Raw genomic sequence first — 20,197 nt, 5'->3', positions numbered from 1 at the left:
GGGGTAGCCAGATGACTCATTCAAATTACCAGAGTTATTAAAGCAATGTTTTCCCACTCGTGCAAAACATATTACTCATACCTACATATGTGGATATCTTCCAGCTTACCAATATAAATGGCAAAATATACAAATGAAATACTGATAATAATAATAATAATAATAATAATAATAATAATAAATCGAATACTGACAATAATATCTATAACTTCTACATATAATTCGGGGGTGTGATATATGTACTATCACAACGGAACATCGGCGACTTGGAAGTAAAGTCGCCATCTAAGTTTACTTACCTCCAAGCAGCGATTATGAAATGAAAATGGCGACTTACCGCCTTCTAAGTCTAAGTCTCGTTCATGAATACGACCCTAAGACTACCTAATCCTAATCAGCTTCTAATACTAGCATATGCTGACTGGATCCTATCCAATGTACCACCATTACTACATGCATTGGAACGATTACATGAAATAAAATATATATTAAAAAATGTATGCATGTTCCACATCTCCTAAACCATTACAGCAACTTTAACCAAACTTGGTACACATATGACCTATCTGGAGAAAAACACCGTGGGATAAGACAACACTAGGGGAGGGGTGGCGTGACATAAAAATAGAAAATAGTGTCCAATTCATAATTTTGGGGGTCACTGATATTAATATCGACACTCCGGATGTCGTTTTAAATCCAAGTTCAGCCCCTATCGATATTGCGCGCACGCGCGCGCGCGTGTGAAGAGGTGAAAAGGAAAATGTCCAAAATGACCGAGATTATGGGTGTATGTGTTCCAGCACAGCTTTCAAACAAACTTTGTACACATACGACTTACTATCTGTAAAAAAAATACTTTAAGGGTAAGACACCTCTAAGGATTGGGTGGAAAGGGGATGGCATGTAAAAATAAACGAAAATGACCGAAATTAGTGTCGAATCCATAGTTTTCGAGCTCGTTGAGATGAAATGTGACAACTGGAATGCCATTTAAATCTAAGTTCAGCCTCCATCAGCATGGGGGTTGAGAAGGGGTTAAAAAGAAAATGGCTAACATGACCGAAATTGGTGTTGAACCCACAGTTTTCGGGGTCGCTAGATTGACTGGTGACAGTTGGAATCGTGTACATTGCGACGCGTAAATACAGTTATAACTTCATTTATTTGAAAGGATCAGCTACTCCCGCTGCCACAAGGACGAAGTTTAAGCAAAACTAAATAATCTCAAACACTTAAAGATATAACAATAACTCTAAATCTGCAAAATAGTTCGTAAAATATCAATGAACGTCACAGTAAAGAAATCTACAAAAAAAAAAAAGTCACTTTATAAACAGGTACGGTAATGCAAAGCCTAACAGTAAACTTTCAAAACGGTACCCGAGCAGAGCCGGGTACAGTATTACAGCTAGTCCTTAAATAACATGGAGTTTCATTAGTAAACGTATCACGTCCTAACTTAGGTAATGAATAACAAAATACTTGAAGTACACTGAACATCCACTTCTAACTTATATTAATCAGAACTATAAAGGACTTCGTCTCCCACAAGTCCAATTCCTCGTCCACGTCGTGGGAGATGGGCAACGTTAGACGTAGGGGAATGCCTGCAAGGGTGAAGTACAGTGGGGGCCTCGTGTACCCCGGGACCGCTACGGTAGCTGTGAAGGCCTTACAGGAACCCTGAAAATAGCGGCTAACGGGGCTTTGGTGAAGTTACTGACAAAAGTAAACCGGGCGGATATCTCGATGACAACTTTTGGAATGAAAACTCGGACTCGAATTGGTTTCTGGAATGTGTGAACAATGAACGAAGCAGGAAAGATGGAACAGATTTCAAAAGAAATGGATCGCTATAAGATGATGGTGCTTGTGCTGAGTCAAACACGATGGAATGGATTTGGAGAGAAACATTTGAGAGATGGCAAAACATTGTTGTATTCAGGAAAGGAAGACCACCAAAGCGGAGTGGGACTGTTGCTGACAAGAGAAGCACGAAAATGCTCCCTTGACTGGAACCCTGTTTCAGACCACATCATTACAGCACGGTTCAAGACAAGAGTTAGAAATATTCGTCTGGTACAGTGCTATGCACCAACAGAAACAGCAGAACTGGAAGAGAAGGACCATTTTTATGGACAAAGATTGAGAAGAAACATCAACATGCTAACTGGTGATTTGAACGCCAAGATTGGGAAAAAAACCGACGGGGTGGATAGAGTTCTAGGGAAACACGGAGTGGGAGTCCAGAAAGACAATGGAGAGCGCATTGTTGAATTCTTCCTAAATAACCATTTGGTGATTGGTGGATCAATTTTTCCTCACAGGACATGTCACAAAGTAACATAGGTTTCGCCAGATGGGAGACCATAAAATCACATCGATCACTTTGCAATCGCCAGACGTGGAGACTATCCCTCTTAGAGACTCGGAACAAAAGAGGCGCAGATTGTGGAAGCGACCATCACCTGGAAATAGAAAATTCAACGTCGAAAAACTGAAAGATGATGACGTTAAAAAGGACTTTGTAATCATGCTGAAGAATAGGTAGAGTTCATTTGATCTAGATAACGCAGGAGGAGTCCCAAATGAAACAAGTGAATGGAAAATAGGAAAGGATAAAATCAGCCTTCCTGAATACAAGTGAGCAGATATCGGGATTCAAGCAAACCAGGAGAAAGGTATGGATATCAGACAATACCTGGAAAAAGATAGAAGAGAGATCAAAACTAAGCTAAATCATTGCAAAGATGAAACAAAGAAAAGAAGCTTGATAGAACAGTTCAGTGAAATGAACCGACTAATAAAGAAAGCAGCAAGAAATGATAGGAGGAATCAGGTACCCTAGCAGAGTTGGCGCAGGAGGCAGCACTTAAAGGAGACTCAAAACAGCTCTACAACAATACAAAACAGCTGTCTCAAAAGAAACTCAATCAGCGCAGGCCAATACAATCCAAGGAAGGTAAGAAATGAATAGTTAAGAACAAATGAGAAGGTGGAAAGAGCATTTCAGAGAAGTCCTAAACAAAGTCATGGTACAGGAGGATCAAGGAGAGGAAGACTACCGAGAGGTTCCGGAATTGAGAGTGAATATCAACCTGCCGATGAAGAGCGAGATCATAAAGTCACTGAAAAGCTCCAAGGCAGGCAAAGCACCTGGCGTGGATAATATTGTGACGGAGGTGTTGAATGTACACTACCAATTGATAGCTGAGATGCTTTTGCCATTGTTCGAAGATACATGGAAGACGGAGACCCTCCCAGAGGATTGGAAGAAGGGCATGTTGATTAAACTTCCAAAGAAGGGGGATCTGACACGTTGCACCAACTGACGAGGAATTACACTCTTGTCTATACCAAGTAAGGTTTTTTCGAGAATCATATAGAACCGATTGAGATAACCACTGGAGACTAAGCTCCGGAAAGAGCAGGCATGTTAGAGAACACCGATCCTGCATAGACCAAATAAATAGCTTACGAATTATTGCAGAACAGTCTATGGAATATCAGTCTTCACTGTACTTGGCATTCGTTAACTTTGAAAGAGCTTTTGATAGTGTACAGCGCCAAGCAATCTGGAGAGCGATGCAGGGGTATGGGGTTCCAACGAAAATCATCAACATGGTAAAAATGCTATACAGAGGTTACACCTGCCAAATGGAATATGATGGAGAACTTTCAGAACACTTTCAAATAGAGTCGGGAGTGAGACAAGGGTGCCTGCTCTCACATTTGCTGTTCTTGTTGACATTAGATCAGGTCATGAGAAAAGTGGTTGAAGGGAAGCAGAGGGGAATACAATGGGGGATGATGGATCGTCTGGAAGATTTGGACTGGTATGATATATGTCTTATCTCACTCATTTAGACATATGACTGAGAAAATTAAAGACTTCGAAACGGAAGCACAAAAGGTGGGACCCAAACCAGTCTATGGACTGATGACTCAAACAACATGGACTACAAAGTAAATCAGTCACAGGCTTGATGGTGGGAGCCTGGGGAACAATTTCTAAATTCTTATCGCAGTTTTGGACTTCATTAGGTTATTAAAAAAAAACATCTATTGACAAACATAGCGGTAGCTGCCATCCGCGGTTCAATATTGATATTAAGAAACCATTTATGTGGTCAATAGTAGCCTCCGTAGCTCAGGCGGCAGCGCATCGGCCTCTCACCTCTGGGTTCCGTGGTTCAAATCCTGGTCACTCCATGCGAGATTTGTGCTGGACAAAGCGGAGGCGGGACAGATTTTTCTCCAGGTACTTCGGTTTTCCCCTGTCATCTTTCATTCCAGCAACACTTTCCACTTTCATTTCATCTGTTGGTCATTAATCATTGCCCCAGAGGAGTGCGACAGATTTCAGCAGCCGGCACAATTCCTATCCTCGCTGGAAGATACGTGCTTCATTCATTCCACCCCTGACCCCGTCACTGACTGGAAAACAGATTGTAGGTTTTCATTCATTTATATGGTCAATAGGATCGCGTACGTGTTTTTGCTTATTAATTCCTGTTTGTACTGTATGTGAAAGAAATTTCATATTCCGTGCTTGTATGATTTATTACATAGTAATTTTTTTTACAACCTGTTAAATAGCGATAGTTGGTTTTATATTGAAAAACCAAGTAGGCCCTATACTTTTTCCTAGTGGCAACTCTATAATTAGGGAAGTTATAAAATATATATTGTCAGTTTGTTCATTTTTTGTAAAAAAAAAAAATTGAAAAAACCATGGAGGTTCTAACCCCCAGTAACCCCCACTCTCCACCCCTCCTCAGGCTACGCCCGTGATTTGCGCCGCGTCTGTTTAGTTCCACTTACACTCGATCTACTTTTATTTGGAGTGCTGGATCACTATCTTATTCCATTGTATATTTACAGGGTTACAATCTACAGGATTACATTATCACTCTTAACGCGGCACTGATAGTAGCTAGTATGGACTGACACTGATTACAGTGTAGGCGCGTGACCGTGAAGAAAGAAATTATTATTATTATTATTATTATTATTATTATTATTATTATTATAGCAGCTTTAATTTGATCAACACATTTCTTTAATTGGAAATAAATTTCAATAATATTATTAACAACAACAACAACAACAATAATAATAATAACTTCCCCCATGCGGAGGCTGCCACAAGGACAAAGTATGTCGACTACACAGTATTTTGTCTTCTAAGTTACTGTTGACTTTGCTAGTGTGCCAGGTAGAAAAATCACCACAAGGCTCAGGAATAAATTTGCAATATGGCTCTTCAAATGTTATATAGATGATTGCGGAATATGGTCACTGAACCTCGTATTGCGGCGACAGCGAAGTCGTGAAGTATTGTCCGGTTGAGGCCGAGAGAATACCATAGCTGTACAAGAAATTTAGGGATTGTGCCTCGAGCTCCGATGATGAGCCCATGGACGGAAATATTGTCTAGGTGATATACACAGTTCAAAAAAATTAGGGGAACATGTTTTGTAACGTCTGGTATGTGAATGTTAATTTGGTAGAAGGGGTTCCAATGGTGGTGCAACATACCTTAAGACCTTAGGTACTCAGGCTATGTCGAATCGAAGTTATACTCCATATGTAGGTGTAGCCATGCAGGTGACCCCTCAAAACAAAGTGAATAGCGGTGCGTCCGTGTGTCGTTAAAAGGTTAGCACAGGATAGGGTGGTTGTGAGGTACAGATTACTGTGGTCATTTGAGCATGTTGTACGTAAACCAGCACATCTCACGAGACTTTTAACGAAGTCCGTCACTTTGATCCAGGAAGGGTCTCAATGTCTCTCCGTCAGTTATTCAAGGCTTGTGAAATCGTTACAATGAGACATGCCACCAAATACAGTAGAGACAAGCGACACATCCGGATTCAGTCTTGTCAAATGGGAGACAAGTCGCAAGTGGCGCTCTTTATGGTTTGACCTGAAAATTCGCGCTAAATTCAAATATCAATGGAAATGTATAAATAAATTACGTCTAGAAAGAAAGTGTTATGAAGATATTACTTCAAAGTTGGTAAAGCAATTCTGGATAAATGAATGAAGAGCTGTTTAACAGGTTATTATTTAAAGACTGAAATTAGACATATAATCATGTGAAATGGACTGCTGTGAAAGGGTTTGATCTTTCATTTAAGCATTACTTTTTTAGCTGTAGAACTTCTGCCTGAACGTTCACGGCTAGATTTTTCTTTTTTCTCATTTAAAAGCATTGTATCATATTAAAACACTTGTCGACAAAAATATCGGCACATTCCTTACACACATAATTCGATTAATTTACATTTAAGAGCTGGACACCGACACAGATAGGTTTCATGGCGACGATGGGACAGGAAAGGGCTAGGAATGGGAAGGAAGCGGCCGTGGCCTTAATAATGAAGGTACAGCCCCAGCGTTTGCCTGGTGTGAAAATGGGAAACCACGGAAAACCATCTTCAGGGCTGCCGACAGTGGGGTTCGAACCCACGATCTCCCGAATACTGGATATTGGCCGCACTTCTGCCATCGTTAGTTCATATTTTTCTTTATAATATGAGACTGTAGGGTCATAAATGCTCGTCTCTAAATCCACTTCTTCCGGTTGTCCAGAACGCGATTCAAATAGCACCGTTGGGCCAATGATCATTCCGTTCTTGTTTTCCGGTTTAAATCCAATGATATCTATTCGCCTGGTGTTTCCATTTGCCGCCAATTCAGACACTTCCTCGTAGACCATATAGCCTCGTTCTTTGAGGGCGCCGGCCATCATATCGATGGTACACAAGAAAAGTGACAAGTAAAAACAAAAATGCCATTGAGTTAAGACGTGGAACACGTTGCTCTCACTGCATATTTTTACATAGAAAAACATCATAACTATCTATAAAATTGGCCGCCAGATGAGGTTCTAGGACATTTCGTACCACATGACCGGCTGATTACCTGCGAAGTGTCAGTTAAATATTGAGAAGACATTCCGTACCACTTGAAAGAGAATGGAAGTATTACGAAGTAAAAACGATGTATTCATTTGTGTATCCATTGTCCACCACTGGAGCAGACGCCTCCGCACGGTGTGACCACTGCTGATGTTAACCTTCCGTCGGGTGCAACTGACCTGATTGGTGCACGTGTTCATTTAAATCTCGTATTCGCCATTCGCGGGGACCTATAGTACGCGAACCTTATCTTGAGCCCTGAGCTCCATAGTGCTGAATGAGAACTACGGCTCAGAAAAGATTCGCGTACTATAGCTACAGCCACCTTCCAGTAGTTTCCTGTTTCCGCGTGACCTTCAAGCCCATATCGGCCGGTTCATCAGAATCTTTTATTTTACTTACTTGATAATAAAAAAATGCAGTAGTTTATAAATATTCACAATAATAGTAATATTATCCATCCTTGTGCTCTTCAGGCACATTGCGCCCAAACACGATGTAGGCCTATATTTCTATTGTTTTGTTTACTAATTGAACAGAACAAAGACAATTTCATTCCAATCAATCAATACTGATCTGCATTTAGGGCAGTCGCCCAGGTGGCAGATTCCCTATCTGTTGCTTTCTTAGCCTTTTCCGAAATGATTTCAAAGAAATTGGAAATTTATTGAACATCTCCCTTGGTAAGTTATTCCAATCCCTAACTCCCCTTCCTATAAATGAATATTTGTCCCAGTTTGTCCTCTTGAATTCCAACTTTATCTTCATATTGTGCTCTTTCCTACTTGTATAAACGCCATTCAAACGTATTCGTCTACTAATGTCATTCCACGCCATCTCTCCGCTGACAGCTCGAAACATACCACTTAGTCGAGCAGCTCTTCTTTCTCTCAATTCTTCCCAACCCAAACATTGCAACATTTTTGTAACGCTACTCTTTTGTCGGAAATCACTCAGAACAAATCGAGCTGCTTTTCTTTGGATTTTTTCCAGTTCTTGAATCAGGTAATCCTGGTGAGGGTCCCATACACTGGAACCATACTCTACTTGGGGTCTTACCAGAGACTTATATGCACTCTCCTTTACATCCTTACCACAACCCCTAAACACCCTCATAACCATGTGCAGAGATCGGTACCCTTTATTTACAATCCCATTTATGTGATTACCCCAGTGAAGATCTTTCCTTATATTAACACCTAGATACTTACAATGATCCCAAAACGAACTTTCACCCCATCAACGCAGTAATTAAAACTGAGAGGACTTTTCCTATTTGTGAAACTCACAACCTGACTTTTAATCCCGTTTATCAACATACCATTGCCTGCTGTCCATCTCACAACATTTGAGGTCACGTTGCAGTTGCTCACAATCTTGTAACTTATATATCACTCTATAGAGAATAACATCATCCGCAAAAAGCCTTACCTCCGATTCCACTCCTTTACTCATATCATTTATACATATAAGAAAACAAAGGTCCGATAACACTGCCCTGAGGAACTCCCCTCTCAACTATTACAGGGTCAGACAAAGCTTCACCTACTCTAACTCTCTGAGATCTATTTTCTAGAAATATAGCAACCCATTCAGTCACTCTTTTGTCTAGTCCAATTGCACTCATTTTTGCCAGTAGTTTCCCATGATCTACCCTATCAAATGCTTTAGACAGGTCAATCGCGATACAGTCCATTTGACCTCCAGAATCAAAGATATCTGCTATATCTTGCTGGAATCCTACAAGTTGAGCTTCAGTGGAATAACCTTTCCTAAAACCGAATTGCCTTCTATCAAACCAGTTATTAATTTCACAAACATGTCTAATGTAATCAGAAAGAATACCTTCCCAAAGCTTACATACAATGCATGTCAAACTTACTGGCCTGTAATTTTCAGCTTTATGTCTATCACCCTTTCCTTTATACACAGGGGCTACTATAGCAACTCTCCATCTGGTATAGCTCCTTCGACCAAACAATAATCACATAAGTACCTCAGATATTTTTCCTCATGATATGGAACCAAAATACTGTGCTTTAATAATGGCAGATGTTTTGTAGATTATTTTTAATCAATTTTATATGAACTTCCTGTACATCAACTACACCAAATTTAGACTTTTTCAATCACCTAAAAGACAATTTTAGACGCACCAAATAATACTGTATTTTTTAAAAAGACTTGTATAATACAATGGGCATTTTTAATGTCTTTCATGTAGAATGAGACTTGCTGTTTAAAAAACTGTAGTTTAAAATGGCAAATGTTTTGTAGAATCACTTATCAATTTCATATAAATTTCTTGTATATAAGCTTTACCAAATCACAGACTCTCAATTATATACAAAACAATTTTAGACGCACCAATTAATACTGTATTTTTTCAAAAAAAGACATGTTATTTGTATAGTACAATGGGTCAATGTTATCCAGCTATTTTTAATGTTTTTCATGTAGAATAGGACTTGCTGTTAAAAGTATGCCAAACATACATTCTATACTGATTTTATAGCATATTTTTACTTCTGAATGTTCCTTGCTATTAAACTTCCAATGGCTGATGATGCCATAGTGGATTGCCAAAACCGGTCCCAAAGATGTATTTTACAATAAGTTAAATAAATATGTGATGTTCTAAACAGACCATTATGATAATGTATTGAATAGGTGGAACCTTTAGCTTTACCAAGCATTGTAAAATCTGGCTGTCTGCTCGTCAATTTTTGACATTCCGTTTTACTCTAGGCCCACTAGATGGCAGACCGAGTAAACCGAAACTCTCTTGGGCGTCTATGGCTGAGATTTAATGAATTTTGTTGGGTAAACACCAAATGTGCCACCAGAGATCTTTTACATGCCGACATCGTACGACATGGCGTGTCGAATGGACTTTTTTCCGCCTTTCAAAAATCCGACTACCTCTGTCGGGTTTGAACCTGCTATCTTGGGATCCGGAGGCAACAATAGCAGACCTGCAGAGAGATTATGTTGATTGATGCAAGAAGAAGAATCTGTCATTTGCAAATTACTTAATATACTCTTGGATTTTTAATGATTTTAATATTTCGTTTTCTAAACCAAAAAAGGATGTGTAAAGACTACCTGATGTTCATAAATGCTTCGGAAGAAGAAAAACAGAAACAGAAGGAAAAATACAGACACTAGAAAAGGACCTGTCATGCATGGAAAAAGATAATAGTCCAATGTTTCGCATGTGACGAGACCGAAGGGAACCGGGGTGCTAATGAAATTGGAACTTGTGTCTTGAGATATCTTGAAGGTTTAGAAGAGAGAGCTAAGAACACACAGAGCAAAAAACTGGATGTAATATTCTATTCAGGTAACAGTTGTGACCAGAAGAAGAAGAAAAAAAACCATCTTTTCAATGTATTTGTTTGCTGTGAGTAACTATCCATTTACGAACTCCATTACACACAAATTTTTGGTCAAAGGACATAGCCAGAATGAAGGCGATAGTGCAGATGCAACCACTGAACGTGAGGTAGCAATCTCTAAAATCTGGACCCATTTTTGTTCCACAGCAATCACACTTATTCGAACAGCCAAGAAGATGGGGAAACCTTACCAAGTCAATGAAACGAACTACGAAATCTTCTATGACTTAAAGGACTTGACATGTAAAATAGATCTAAATGTCCTAAAAACTGAAAATGAAAATTAACATGTGACCATTAGATTCACAATTAATAATTTATTATTTTCCACCTAGTCGATACAATGATTGCTTAAGGCAATTTAATGGTTAAAAGTGGTACATGTTTCGTATATTATCAACATCTTCAGCCACATAACACTGTTTAGATGAAAAGTATATAAATTGACAAAGTAATGCTTAAGAGTTTTTTGTTTGTTTTAATGTTGTCAATCTTACGTTAATTTTAAGGACACTTCCTCTTAAGCATTACTTTGTCAATTTATATATTTTTCATCTACACAGTGTTATGTGGCTGAAGATGTTGATAATATACGAAACATGTACCACTTTTAACCATTAAATTGCCTTAAGCAATCATTGTATCAACTAGGTGGAAAATAATAAATACTTAATTATGAATCTATTGAAGTGCAATATGGACCATGAAGCTGATTTTATGTAACGTGACCATTAGTCGCATTTCAGCAGTTCGACTTGAAGGAAAGAATCCTTTTCAAAACTTCTTACGCAGATACGGAGTTTCGTGCCGATTCAGTAAGGAAGACACGATCAAGTTCTACTGCAAACATCCAGCTGAAGGCCGAGTATAATAACAAACTGATCATCAAAGAAACTAAAAAACAGGGCTTGTTAAAATTAATGTCGAAAAATGTAATTCCTAAATCTTATTTGTATTATTACAATAGTTTGTAGTTAAAGATTTGGTGATTACTGCAATTATGTACCTATGCAATTACACTGTTATAGTACCTCTATGATTTATGTAGCAAACTACAGCCGAGGTCAGTCTGGCTTTAAAAATGTTTTCTGTATTAACATTATTACAGTATTATGTTGTGTTTCTACATTCCCAATTTACATCTTATTTTAGTTTTTATTGTAAACTTTTGATGTATATTGCACATTAAAATTCCAAAATATTAGGAAAAGAATTATTTATGCATTTGATTACTAATGCATCAAGATAAAATCATATAGTCCTAATATATTCCAGAAAAGTGGCATATGTCAAAGAAGGGTACATTTCATTGATATGTACAGTCCGGCCCTGTGGTGTAGGGGGCAATGCGTCCATCCATCACACGGCGGCCCCGGTTTCGGGTTAATTGTAAATGATTAATATCCCTGGCCTGAGGACAGGGCGATTGTGTCGTCCTTAACGTTCCATTCCTCACATTCAACATTACACTTCCGCAGTTCCACTTACACGCAGGTTCCTCTCAAGTGGTGAAGGTAGTGGCAAAATATCTGTAGAGATCGACGCAACGAACAAATATAATTTTTTTAAAACTGATATGTAGAAGGGTACACTAATGTTCAACTAACCATGGTTTCCTAAACCTTATATTAAGTCTTTCTCGATCATAGGAATAACCAATTTTACGAAAGAACAAAAGAAACTCTCTCTCAAAATAATGACAAACCTTTAAATGGCTCTCCTGAAAAATTATATATTTTAACTTGTCACTTTTCTTGTGTTCCATCGATGTGTCAAATCTTGTAGTGTCGACTATTCCTTAAAACACCTCCGAACGGACAAGCACCCAGGACATGGGCAAGTGTTTCGTGCTCTCTGTGGCAACGATGACAGATGGTGTTGTCCTGGGACCTGCCTGGTAGGGAGCGAACTGCAACCATGTTAGCTGTCATCTTGATTGCTTCGCACCATTCTAAACATGACAGACCATGGTGATCAGGTATCCACTTATTAGTTGGCGTGTATTCCTTAAATAATGTGGCACCCTTACTCTTATGGGGCAATTCACTCTAGTGCAAAAATTCATGTTCTCGCAGTTCGGTACGAACTTTCCTGGTATCAAGAAACTGAGTGCGACTGTTTAGGATTAGGTCAGTTGATTCATGCGGGAGATATAATTGTAAAAACAATAGATCTGTTGAATCTATTTTCTAAGAAGCCTCGAAAATTTTATTTTAGATTGTAAACTGACAATACATTTCCTTGTGCAACTGTTGACCTTGATCGTATTGTTCTTGTTCTGTATTTTAATGTAAGATTTTGTAGTATTCTGCAATCCGAATATAAACATAATTCTCTTGTATCAGTGTCCTTATAATTACAAGTCATGCATGCGCGCACAACATATGCACATTCATTATGTTCTATCAGCATTCTGTAACTATACCCCACCTACGGCCGATCTTGGCTATGCTACTGGCGTAAACAGAATTACAGGCAAATGTGGGAAACTATTCCAGAATGTAAGGGGTGATTGTATCCCGATGAGAAAGCTTCCTTGAGTCACCAAGGCTGGAAAGTGGAGCTATGGTACTGATCTGTGCAAATCCAGAAACAAAAAGTTGGCTGGAATTGACAGTATCAAATTGTAACCCATGGAAAGGGGAGATCCTAGAGGTGGCGGATGCAAAAAAAAAAGGTGCTGAACACGACCAAGGTCATCAAGTTCCCACCTCCTTTTGACAAGATGAAAGTGGAGGATGTTCTTGTCAGAATCAGTCAGCACGATACCAAACTTCTAACACAAGAGTGGAGAGTGCTGAATGCCACTTCAATCGACAAAACAGGAAGGACTGTCTTTTTAGCCCTTGGTGAAAGAGACTTTGAAGAGTTCAAAGAGAAGCCCTAAGGCTAAGCTCGGACTTGGGCAGATCAAGTTTCAGGTCATCAAGGGAAAAACGAAACCCAATGTTTGTAAAGATGGTGCTGAAGGTCCTGCAGGCCAGGAAGTTCAAGCCTGGGGCTATTGACGAGGCCCTTATTCAAGAGTCTTGGGAAGTCAAGGGCAGAGTAACAGGACTAGCGGAATCTGGAGGTAAGCTGATGTACAACAACATCGGAAATACCCAGAACATGTTTTCTTGTGAACAGGAAACTAAAATGTCTTATGTTGCAGGAACACTGATCACGGGACTTAACCGTGGCCAAGAATAAACTTGGAAATTGGGAGGGACCCAGAGAAATAACCACAGGCTCTGCATACCTCCCATATGACTCAACTAATCTGCCCCATCTGAAGAAGTTGAGAACCTAATTTGCAACGCAAAGAGGAAAGGCGAACACCTAGTCCTTGGAGCACATGCAAATTCACACCACATGGCATGGGGCAGCACGAATTGCAATGCAAGAGGTGAGTCTTTACTAGTGTTTCTTATTGGAACTGAGTTGACGATACTAAACCTAGGAAACAAGCCTACGTTTATAAATAAAATCATAGGGAGGTAATAGACATTACACTAAGCACTACGCATATTGCAAACTTTATTAAAGACTAGAAGGTTCTGGAGGAATCATCATTGGCAGACCACCAGCACATCTAATTCGCAATAGATGCAAGACTATGTGGGATTGAGATGTACAGAAACCCAAAACGAACTAACTGGGATAGATACAGAGAAGTTATAGGGATTTCTGTACAAAAAATTCCAACTAACATGAGAGGGCAGAAAGAATTGGATGAGGCAGTGGAACTATTAGAAGAGGGCATTATAGACTCATTTTATGACAGATGTCCTCTGAAAGAAAAGGAAAACACCAAAAAAGTAAGGAAAGTGGAACAACAAACTAGCTGAAATGAAGAAAAGAGGTTAGGGTGTTGTGTAGAATATCATCCAAAAAAACACCTACATAGAATTGGACTAATAAAAGACAATATATGTAGGAAATGCAATGATGCAGAGGAATCAGCTGAACACATACTTTTTGAATGTGAGACGCTGGGTAGAATTAGACTCTCCACTCTAGGACTACCAGCTGAAGAGGGAAAGAAAAAATCCAAGACGACCCAATACGAACAACTTGCAGCTTTGTGAAAGAAGCAGGTATATCTATGTGGGAATGAAGGAAAAACATGGTAGCAAAAGATCTTAGAGGTTGACGCTAAGACAAATTTTCAGAACGCCAAATGCAGGTTATGCAATGTAATTTCTGTGTTAGTTAGGCTGCAATAAAATAACAAAGCAAAAGTGACAACCAAACTAAGAGGATGTAAGTTTTTAAGTCTGTGGGAATTCAGAGGTCACTTATTAAGTCAGTACCCAGTGATTCAACTATGTATGTATGTTGGGTATTCAGCCCGAAGGCTGGTTGGATCCTCAACAGCTCCACCATTAGCTGTCATAGATGGCCTAGGTGTCAGTGAAGAGGTGTACTAGGGAAATGAGGAGTGAAGTAGTTTCCCGTTGCTTTCCTCACTGAGCCAGAAGTTGCTATTGCATATGTCTGCCAAACCCACTGAAATGCGTGCACCAACCGACCCTATGAGCGATAATTTCACACCATTCATAGCAGATACTGGCTGCATAAATAATGGCATTATACTAGCATCACTCATACCTCGGCCACTATAGACAAGTTACACAAGAATGCCGAAATGTGTCAGCCTTCATAGCGGAGCACAATTTCCTTTTCAAAGTAATTGACCACGTTCAGGATGTCTTACAAGGAAGCTTCCCGTACTCTACACTGCCGGAGCCATGCATTTACGGTGTATGGAATGTACCAAAGTAGTGAGAAATGTTACTGGTAAAACTCACAAAACCGAAATAGCATTTGAAAAAACTCAGTGTTCTAAATGATGACTCTGCGGACATTGGTTGAGTAAAAACATCGTGTGCCGTTGTTACATAGTATGGCCGAGAGACAAAATTGATAGTAAATTTTGGAACGTCTAACATTTTCGAACCGAAGGAAGACGGCACGGCAAACGAAGGAGCAACAAATGAGATTCTGTATTGGAATCTGATGCTTTCTTTTACCGAATACAACGTACCGTTTGATAATATAATAGAATTTGAATCTGATGGTTGCAACTCGGCGATGGTTTCCAAAAACACTATTGCTTCTCGAATGACTGAAAAGTGCCCAAATATTTTTGTACTGAAATGTGTATGTCGTTCTTAACTTGTGCGCGAGTGTAGCTTGCAAGTGCCTCCCTCGGTGTGCTGAAAATATTGTCAGATATATATAATTATTTCAAATGTAGAGCAGAGAGACAGGCACAACTTCGGCCTTCGACGAAAAATTTTACAAAATTCTGCAACCGTCACAGCCTAGGTGGTTATCGTTACTAGCTGTTGTTGCCAGAATTGTTAAACAATGAGATGTTACGTTTGTTCTTCGATTGAAAATACCTTCAGGGACGGATTATTGCTCCAGAGGAAATACATCATTTCCTTAACTACCGTATCAATCAATCAATCAATCAATCAATCAATCAATCAATACTGATCTGCATTTAGGGCAGTCGCCCAGGTGGCAGATTCCCTATCTGTTGTTGTCGTCCTAGCCTTTTCCTAAATTATTTCAAAGAAATTGGAAATTTATTGAACGTCTCCCTTGGTAAGTTATTCCAATCCCTAACTCCCCTTCCTATAAATGAATATTTGCCCCAATTTGTCCTCTTGAATTCCAACTCAATCTTCATATTGTGATCTTTCCTACTTTTATAAACGCCACTCAAACTTATTCGTCTACTAATTTCATTCCACGCCATCTCTCCGCTGACAGCTCGGAACATACCACTTAGTCGAGCAGCTCTTCTTTCTCTCAATTCCTCCCAACCCAAACTTTGCAACATTTTTGTAACGCTACTCTTTTGTCGGAAATCACCCAGAACAAATCGAGCTGCTTTTCTTTGGATTTTTTCCAGTTCTTGAATCAGGTAATCCTGACACTGGAACCATACTCTAGTTGGCGTCTTACCAGAGACTCATATGCCTTCTCCTTTACATCCTTACTACAACCCCTAAACACCCTCATAACCATGTGCAGAGATCTGCACCCTTTATTAACAATCATATTTATGTGATTACCCCAATGAAGATCTTTCCTTATATTAACACCTAGATACTTACAATGATCCCCAAAAGGAACCTTCAACCCATCAATCCAGTAATTAAAATTGAGGACTTTTCCTATTTGTGAAACTCAACCTGACTTTTAACCCCGTTTATCAACATCTCACATTTTCGAGGTCACGTTGCAGTTGCTCACAATCTTGTAACTTATTTATTACTCTATAGAGAATAACATCATCCGCAAAAAGCCTTACCTCCGATTCCACTCCTTTACCTATTCTTGACAATGTCTTTCCTTGTTTCTCACCTGGATTTTGCCGAAATTCGCAGATCTGAATACATATTTTCAGAGTAGATGGTAATAGGTAACAGACCTGCAAGAGAAGATAGTCGATGGGTACCTATGCTTCTTTGTTACTTGGACCGCCAAATTGGTTGATATTTGAAAGTAATAATGCGTCCAAGTTTCTTTCTGACAATCAAATCTGGGTGTCTTAAGTTTTTAAGATCGTACAGTAGCCCGAAATTCGTGATCAGCGAATGCCATGCGGGAGGTGTAGATATTTCCTTTAGTTCGGATGTACAGAGTTGAAGAAAATATATAGGCCTAAGTTAATTTTGGTAATAATTTGTTTCCTTTGCTATCAGAACACATGTCAAAGCCCTGTCGAACATGGAACGAGAGAAATCACCCTCCCTTCTCACGTTAGCTTTGCAACTGCGCCGCATAGTGTCACAAGAGCATTCGCCTTCAGCAGATTGAGGTCGACTGCAGGAAATTACCCTTTGTCAACATCAACGACGATATCAAAGCCTCCTCTGAAGTAGATGAATTTTGGGTTAAGTTACAGGAGGTGAACACACCTTTGGTGAAAGTGAGTTTCCCGCGCTTCCAGAATTTGCACTCTCACTCGAATGCTGATTTATTCAGCAAAATTAATCTTGAAGTAAAACACAGGAATAGGCTAATTACTTCTCCGAAGAATGGATGCTTGCAGGCCAGTCAGTTCGTTTGTGTCAGTGGTGCGTGCAAAGATTTCAAACCGTCTGAGAACATGCTCAGAAAGATGACTAAAGCACAGTTGAATCAACCAGCAAGCTCCAAGTACCGGTACTTCAGACAGAACCTTCTGCTGTGAATATACGGTACCTAGAGGTTCCACACAAGATGATTATGATGATTTCCAGCTATGAAGTAAGGCACTTCATTGACTGACTATATCTCTGGTTGACACATCTTTACAAATTACCAAATTCTTGGGTAATCTAAATAAAATTTATTTTAGTATCCTTTATACTGCATCTTATATGGGCCTGTTAACCCAACGACATTCATTTCCTATCCTAATCTGTTTAAATGTGGAGTTTCCGCAGTGAAACATCTAGCCTATCGTGTTATACGTCATCCGTGGAACGTGCAGTTTTACGTGCAGCCTCAACCTGGGGTACTCGACTTTTCGGAAATCTCATATTAACCAAGAATCGAACCAGTCAACTTCCTGAGAAGCAAGCTGATGCTTGAGTGATCTGCGTCTGTAAAACAGACGTATAGCACATATTTTAATAGTTTTAAGTTGTACAATCCTCTCTTGAAACCCCCCCCCCCTTTTTTTTTTTTTTTTGAATTATTGTATACAATCCTGATCATCCCTGACCATCTCAGAGGTTGGCAACGCTGTTACAATCTTCTGTCATACAACCACTAGTGTAAAAATCGACTACAGGTCAGCTAAATATTTAAAAAATATTTAAAGTTTTTAAAAAACACACATTTTCACAAACACGCCCAGTAATGAAATACATTTCTGGAATGACAATATTAATGAAACTGGAATTGCCGGGCCGAGTGGCTCAGACGATTGAAGCACTGGCCTTCTGACCCAAAACTTGGTAGGGTTGATCTTGACTCAGTCCGGTGGTATTTAAAGGTGCTCGAATACGTTAGCCTCGTGTTGGTTGATTTACTGGACACCTGCGGGACAAAATTCCGGCACCTCGGCGTCTCCGAAAACTGTTAACAGTAGTTTGTGAGACACAACAACTTTATAATTAAACTGGAATTCAAAGGGAATCTTGACGAAAGTAACATAACAAACCGAAAGATACAAAATATACGACTGTCAGTCTCATACAAGAATGTCGAATGAGATGAAGTGGACAATTCACTGATTAAATACTGTTACTGCATAATATATTTATGCTACTGCTACAATAATTGCTCCACTCCTTCGCTAACAAATTATTAGTATTCCTGCATCAGTGTCATGCAAAAACCATACAAATGGATAACAGGAGAAATGTTATTAATTTGCAGTCAGTAGGGTACCATCATCCTGTACCCTATAGATATAGAGCATTGACACAAACGTTTGCGACCGAAAAGTACACGATATATCGATACGATTTAGTAGTTGTACTTTATAGCATCATTTACCATATGAAAAGCAGCCAACAACTTATCGAACTGCATACATTTGAAACAAAGCACAGTTTAGTTCGTAAAAGAAGAACAATTCCATGTAGTCACCTGACGTTTGACAAACAGGTCACGATTTTATAAATAACTCAAGAACCGATACAGAGAGCTTTGCAGAACATTCATTAGTAACCGTACATCTTTAACAAAAACATATTATAATTATTCCTCTTACCTTGGTATATAATTCCTTAGTGGTCATATTCAGAGTCTACGCGCACTGGTAGGTCAAACACGCAAAACCAATTAAAACTATGTTATATTTTTTGATACTATGATATATTCAAAACTTCAGGTTCCCTTGGATTACACGACACAACACGGTGCGCCATATTCACTTATCTCAAGTCACAGATTATGCCACTTCAAACAAGATGACATATCCCACCGGACTAACAGCTGTGGTTCAAGGTGATGGATATATATCTATATAGACGTGTGGTTCATTTTCCCACAATGCCTACGTACAAACAGTATACCAACATTATAGTGGAACATTCAGTCGGGAGGCGTTGCACATCACTTCGTAAGTATCTATAAGCAGAGAGATCTTAATCCTAGACGTCGTAATACGTAATATTTTTATCATTTTTCTATAACCAAGGCAATGTAATATATACAACAACGGATATGAATGTACATATGACAGAGAAGAACTAAGAATGTCACGTTGGCCAACGTGAATTCGAAGTTCATTTGGTTTCAGCTGACACTAGCATATCGATCTGTGACATTGTTTTTCTTTTTTTTCTTTTCTCCTCTAACAAACTGGCGAGAGTTATGAATGATGTAAATCAAGTTTCCCTTTATTTACAAACAGGATGAATTAATTGTCATAATATGAGAGTGATCATTCCAATATTCGCTTAATTTCTAAATTAAAAATATCTGCTCAGTATTAAATTCTTGTAAAAACGACCCACTAGTAACGAGTTGACACTAAGCAAGTAAGCATAAATACATTCCAAGCGATTGTTTGTAAATAGGTAAATTGATGCTTTAGGTGCAGAAACGCCAATGCTATTAATTTGTATCTTGAGTTCTGAAAATACATCTCCACTTGGTTAGTAAGGCGATAGTTGTCGCCATAAGACTTACCTGTGTCGGTGCGACGTAAAGCCACTAGCAAAAAAAAAAGTAAGGCGATAAGTATTGAAGGTACTCTTGTATATAGCCTATGCTGTTGAGTATGGTAAATAAAAATAAGGTAGTATTAAACGAATATAGTTTATAAAATCATATTTCTGACGATGTAACTCTACTACCTTTCAAAACCAGGACGGTTGTGGTGGAAATTATTTGGTTTAAGAGGAAATAGGCCACAATTTGTTGATCATA

General features: G+C 39.0%; 1 protein-coding gene across 1 annotated transcript in view; it reads right to left on the bottom strand.

Annotated features, from left to right (window-relative positions):
• didum (dilute class unconventional myosin) overlaps positions 1-19,242 on the bottom strand; it is a 616,021-nt gene extending 596,779 nt beyond the window's left edge. The window contains exon 1 of the mRNA XM_067147235.2: positions 19,035-19,242. Within this exon, the coding sequence (XP_067003336.2) occupies positions 19,035-19,061 (27 nt within the window). The 5' untranslated portion in view covers positions 19,062-19,242. The remainder of the gene's footprint in view (positions 1-19,034) is intronic.
• Between the last annotated feature and the right edge of the window lie 955 nt (positions 19,243-20,197).

Source organism: Anabrus simplex, chromosome 5 (genome assembly GCF_040414725.1).
Source record: "Anabrus simplex isolate iqAnaSimp1 chromosome 5, ASM4041472v1, whole genome shotgun sequence".
NCBI lineage: Eukaryota > Metazoa > Arthropoda > Insecta > Orthoptera > Tettigoniidae > Anabrus > Anabrus simplex.
This window is presented reverse-complemented; position numbering and strand designations above follow the sequence as displayed.